The sequence below is a fragment of the Eleutherodactylus coqui genome, chromosome 1 (genome assembly GCF_035609145.1).
Source record: "Eleutherodactylus coqui strain aEleCoq1 chromosome 1, aEleCoq1.hap1, whole genome shotgun sequence".
NCBI lineage: Eukaryota > Metazoa > Chordata > Amphibia > Anura > Eleutherodactylidae > Eleutherodactylus > Eleutherodactylus coqui.
Genome location: NC_089837.1, coordinates 536,882,913 through 536,888,912, shown reverse-complemented (window position 1 = coordinate 536,888,912; position 6,000 = coordinate 536,882,913). Strand labels below are relative to the sequence as shown.

The 6,000-nt window shown below is 55.7% G+C and overlaps 1 protein-coding gene across 1 annotated transcript in view; it reads right to left on the bottom strand.

Annotated features, from left to right (window-relative positions):
- Nucleotides 1-2,600: 2,600 nt before the first annotated feature.
- LOC136592140 (tyrosinase-like) overlaps nt 2,601-6,000 on the bottom strand; it is a 65,467-nt gene continuing 62,067 nt past the window's right edge. Inside the window, exon 5 of the mRNA XM_066588576.1 lies at nt 2,601-2,913. Within this exon, the coding sequence (XP_066444673.1) occupies nt 2,730-2,913 (184 nt within the window). The 3' untranslated portion in view covers nt 2,601-2,729. The remainder of the gene's footprint in view (nt 2,914-6,000) is intronic.

The window sequence follows — 6,000 nt, the reverse complement described above, 5'->3', positions numbered from 1 at the left end:
AGCCCCCTCTAGAGGCCACACCTGTACCTGCAGATAAAATTTCCCAGGAGCCCTCTCTAGAGGCCACACTTGTACCTGCAGATAACGGTTCCCAGCAGCCCCCTCTAGAGGCCACACCTGTACCTGCAGATAACTGTTCCCAGCAGCCCACTATAGAAGCCACGACCTGTACCTGCAGATAACTTTTCCCATCAGCCCCCTCTAGGGGCCACACCTGTACCTGCAGATAACTGTCCCCAGCAGCCCCCTCTAGAGGCCACGACCTGTACCTGCAGATAACTGTTCCCCGTCAGCCCCCTCTGGGGGCCACACCTGTACCTGCAGATAACTGTTCCCATCAGCCCCCTCTAGGGGCCACACCTGTACCTGCAGATAACTGTTCCCAGCAGTGCTCTCTAGAGGCCACACCTGTACCTGCAGATATCTGTTCCCCGTCAGCCCCCTCTAGGGGCCACACCTGTACCTGCAGATAACTGTTCCCAGCAGCGCCCTCTAGAGGCCACACCTGTACTTGCAGATAACTGTTCCCAGCAGTCCCCTCTAGAGGCCACACCTGTACCTGCAGATAACTGTTCCCAGCAGCTCCCTCTAGAGGCCACACCTGTACCTGCATATAACTGTTCCCAGCAGCACCTGTACCTGCAGATAACTGTTCCCATCAGCGCCCTCTAGAGGCCACACCTGTACTTGCAGATAACTGTTCCCATCAGCCCCCTCTAGAGGCCACACCTGTAGCTGCAGATAACTGTTCCCATCAGCCCCCTCTAGGGACCACACCTGTACCTGCAGATAACTGTTTCCATCAGCCCCCTCTAGGGACCACACCTGTACCTGCAGATAACTGTTCCCATCAGCCCCCTCTAGGGACCACACCTGTACCTGCAGATAACTGTTCCCATCAGCCCCCTCTAGGGACCACGACCTGTACCTGCAGATAACTGTTCCCATCAGCCCCCTCTAGGGGCCACACCTGTACCTGCAGATAACTGTTCCCAGCAGCCCCCTCTAGAGGCCACACCTGTACCTGCAGATAACTGTTCCCAGCAGCCTTCTCTAGAGGCCACACCTGTACCTGCAGATATCTGTTCCCCGTCAGCCCCCTCTAGGGGCCACACCTGTACCTGCAGATAACTGTTCCCAGCAGCCCCCTCTAGAGGCCACACCTGTACCTGCAGATAACTGTTCCCAGCAGCCTCCTCTAGAGGCCACACCTCTACCTGCAGATAACTGTTCCCATCAGCCCCCTCTAGAGGCCACACCTGTACTTGCAGATAACTGTTCCCAGCAGCCTCCTCTAGAGGCCACACCTGTACCTGCAGATAACTGTTCCCAGCAGCCCACTATAGAAGCCACGACCTGTACCTGCAGATAACTGTTCCCATCAGCCCCCTCTAGGGGCCACACCTGTACCTGCAGATAACTGTCCCCAGCAGCCCCCTCTAGAGGCCACGACCTGTACCTGCAGATAACTGTTCCCCGTCAGCCCCCTCTAGGGGCCACACCTGTACCTGCAGATAACTGTTCCCAGCAGCCCCCTCTAGAGGCCACACCTGTACCTGCAGATGACTGTTCCCAGCAGCTCCCTCTAGAGGCCACACCTGCACCTACAGATAACTGTTCCCAGCAGCTCCCTCTAGGGACCACACCTGTACCTGCAGATAACTGTTCCCATCAGCCCCCTCTAGGGACCACACCTGTACCTGCAGATAACTGTTCCCAGCAGCCCCCTCTAGGGACCACACCTGTACCTGCAGATTTCTGTTCCCATCAGCCCCCTCTAGGGACCACACCTGTACCTGCAGATAACTGTTCCCATCAACCCCCTTTAAAGGCCACACCTGTACCTGCAGATAACTGTTCCCAGCAGCTCCCTCTAGAGGCCACACCTGTACTTGCAGATAACTGTTCCCAGCAGCCCCCTCTAGAGGCCACACCTGTACCTGCAGATGACTGTTCCCAGCAGCTCCCTCTAGAGGCCACACCTGCACCTACAGATAACTGTTCCCAGCAGCTCCCTCTAGAGGCCACACCTGTACCTGCAGATATCTGTTCCCATCAGCCCCCTCTAGGGACCACACCTGTACCTGCAGATAACTGTTCCCATCAGCCCCCTCTAGGGACCACACCTGTACCTGCAGATAACTGTTCCCAGCAGCCCCCTCTAGGGACCACACCTGTACCTGCAGATTTCTGTTCCCATCAGCCCCCTCTAGGGACCACACCTGTACCTGCAGATAACTGTTCCCATCAGCGCCCTTTAGAGGCCACACCTGTACCTGCAGAAAACTGTTCCCATCAGCCCCCTCTAGAGGCCACACCTGTACCTGCAGATAACTGTTCGCATCAGCGCCCTCTATGGACCACACCTGTACCTGCACTACTCCACTACAGGCTATCAGCTGCTACCTGCTCTTCTTCTGACAACTCAACAGTAAATCTCTCTAAATTGATTTGCACCAAAAAAGGTGGAATCCCACCAGAATTCTGTGTCCCGCCCCTCCGTATACCCGCCAGCCATGGCTAGAACAGTGTGCCCATGAGGCTGCGGCGCTCCCTGTGGTGACCCGCCATTACACTGCTTTACAATAAGACAACGCAGAGTGTGCAGAGATACTTTATTGTGCGCATTCATGGCTGCCACGTGATTGGTCGCTGATCGTTAATCATCTGTAATTAAGCGGCTTCTTGATTAGTTGCGGATCCTTCTGGGCGATTCGCCTTCGGCTGCTTTAAAAGCCATTAAACCCTGTGAAATACATGTTGCTCTGTGCCAGTGGAACCATCATGTTGCCGTTGAGGGTGCAGCTGAAGCTGGGCATGCAGCAGTCGCCGTATCTGTGCCCGTAGTTGGGGTTGTCGCGCGGATAGAAGTTTGGGGGGATCTTTTGGAAAGACATCCATCTCTCCTGTATTCTGTAGAAAGAGGAAAGAAAGAGCGGCGTTATAATGGCAGACGGAGTACAAGTCCCAGCAGGTCAGCTGACCCGGCCCGCGCGGACATCCAGCATCTGGAAGGTCCATCTTGAACTGGCGCCATGCTAATGGTGAAGCTCTTATAGGACCTTCCTGACGCTCTCTGCGCTGAGTCGCCCCCCCCTTCACATGGTGTAAACGGACGGCCCGGTGCGGCGCCTGCCGGAGCTTAGCGGAGCGGCGGGGGGGTTAGGGCTCAAGGAGATTGTTGTATCCTTGTCCCACGGCAGCAACCCCAGAATCCTCCCAACGCAGGACAGACTACATCAAGGCAGGAGCACAAAACCTGCATGTCTGCTGCATCCTACCGCAGAGCAGTGAGCATGCTCTGTGACGTGCAGAGGGGGAGGAGGTATGCTGTTTCCATCTTCTATTGACTTATACAATAGTGTGGTGAGCATGCTCTGTGATGTGCAGAGAGGGGGAGGAGGTACGCTGTGTCCATCTTCTATTGACTTATACAATAGTGTGGTGAGCATGCTCTGTGACGTGCAGAGGGGGAGGAGGTACGCTGTGTCCATCTTCTATTGACTTATACAATAGTGTGGTGAGCATGCTCTGTGACGTGCAGAGAGGGGGAGGAGGTACGCTGTGTCTGTCTTCTATTGACTTATACAAGAGTGTAGTGAGCATGCTCTGTGACGTTCAGAAGGGGAGGAGGAACGCTGTGTCCATTTTCTATTGACTTTTACAAGAGTGTAGTGAGCATGCTCTGTGATGTGCAGAGAAGGGGAGGAGGAACGCTGTGTCCATCTTCTATTGACTTATACAATAGTGTGGTGAGCATGCTCTGTGACGTGCAGAGAGGGGGAGAAGGAACGCTGTGTCCATCTTCTATTGACTTATACAATAGTGTGGTGAGCATGCTCTGTGACGTGCAGAGAGGGGGAGGAGGTACGCTGTGTCTGTCTTCTATTGACTTATACAAGAGTGTAGTGAGCATGCTCTGTGACGTTCAGAAGGGGAGGAGGAACGCTGTGTCCATTTTCTATTGACTTTTACAAGAGTGTAGTGAGCATGCTCTGTGATGTGCAGAGAAGGGGAGGAGGAACGCTGTGTCCATCTTCTATTGACTTTTACAATAGTGTGGTGAGCATGCTCTGTGACGTGCAGAGAGGGGGAGAAGGTACGCTGTGTCTGTCTTATATTGACTTATACAACAGTGTAGTGAGCATGCCCTCTGACGTGCAGAGAAGGGGAGGAGGAACGCTGTGTCTGTCACATGTTGACTTATACAACAGTGTGGTGAGCATGCAGTAGGTAGTCTGTACTTTTTGCCAAGACCCCATGTGTTTTGCTTTTAACCCTTGCTGCTTGGTCTGCTGCACCTGATGTCACCCCCAGCTCGCCAGAACCTCACAGTACTTAAGGAAGGTTTCCGGATGAAGCGTCTCTCAAGGTCCTCCTTGCTATATATTCAGGATGAGGGCATCTGCATCCACGGGGGGGGGGGGGGGGGGGGGGGGGGGGGGGGGGGGGGGGGGGGGGGGGGGGGGGCGGATGCCAGGGAACTCGAATGAAGCAATCAAAGGGGCGATGCTCTGGAAGGAGCTATCTAGTGCTGTGAACCCGTGGGGTGCAGCCTCTCCTCGGCCGCCCTCGCACCACGGGATGCCGTTCACATGCATGGAGATTTGCTGCAATAGAGGTTTGCTGCTAATTCGCTGCTGCGGATCGGTAACAAAAGCCGCAGAAGTGAGGAAATCCATCGATCGCCGCAAAATGCTGAGAATGCCCACTAATGCCTAAATAGAGGCGGCTGTCGCCTCTGCCCAGCGCTGCCCGCAGGCTGACTCCTCCCCTCCCTGGTTTACAGCTTTCATTGAAGTCTACGGGAACTTCCAGTGTATTTTGGCAAAAGGCGGGTAACACTGATCTTTTGACGCGGCTCTGAGCGCGGGCGGCACACGGGCGGCATGCGGGCGGCACACGGGCAGCACGCGGGCGGCACGCAGGATTTTGTTTCCCAGCACAATTTTTTTATGTGGCCAAATGTCGCTGATGTGAATGAATACATTGGAATGCAAAGCGTCCCGCGGGCGCGAATGACGGGCGATTGGTACACTGCTGAAGATCTGCGTAGAGACCCCACAACACCCCCATTACGGGCAGATGTATGCGGGGGGTGAACATGTGGGGTCTCTATGGGTGGAGATACATGAGGGAAGGACAATATAATCTTCAGAGGGGCTTTCTATAGACCCCAAATATAACAGGAGCCGCTGAACATCCATTAGTGAGGCAAACAGATGAACCGGCAACTCTCGGGGCCGCCATGCCCACACCACCGGTCCTGCCACCCGGAGTACAGGAGTGCGGCGTAGGGGAGCCCCGCTTCTAGTGATCTCCCCAGGCCGCTGTAAGACTGGTCGCCGCCGGGTTGCTAGGGAGGCAGCAGGTGCCCGCCAGAGACCCCAAACTTACCAGCGGATCCGTCTTCTTCGCGCCCGCATGACACTTCCCCGCCCACCGCCGCCGTGTCACATGACACGCCCACCGCGTCACATAACGCGGCCGGCTATGTCATGTGACGCGCCAGCCGCGTCATATGATGCGGCGGCAGTAGGCGGGGAAGCGTTTTTTACGCTATCTTCCGCTGTGTTACAGCAGGAGATAGCGTGACGGACGGCGTCCATTGACTGTAATGGAAGCCGTCCGCGCGTACACCCGCGGCAAATAGAGCATGCTGCGGGTGAGGACGGGAGATTTCACGGTGCGGAATTTCGCGATGGAATTCCGCACCGTGAGCATTGTGCTATCAGGTTCAATAGAACCTAATAGCTGCGGGCAACACGGCGGATTTCCGTCCGTGGGAAGGAGGCCTAAGTCCTTGACTACCTAGCACACTTCCTTGGTAACTGTCTGTTCTGCAAGGCTGGGGGCGTGTCCCCAGCACCTCCTTGATGGGCCCTGCTGCTGTCAGGCTCCCCGCCCCAATCAGCTGCTGTCAGGCTCCCCGCCCCAATCAGCTGCTGTCAGGCTCCCCGCCCCAATCAGCTGCTGTCAGGCTCCCCGCCCCAATCAGCT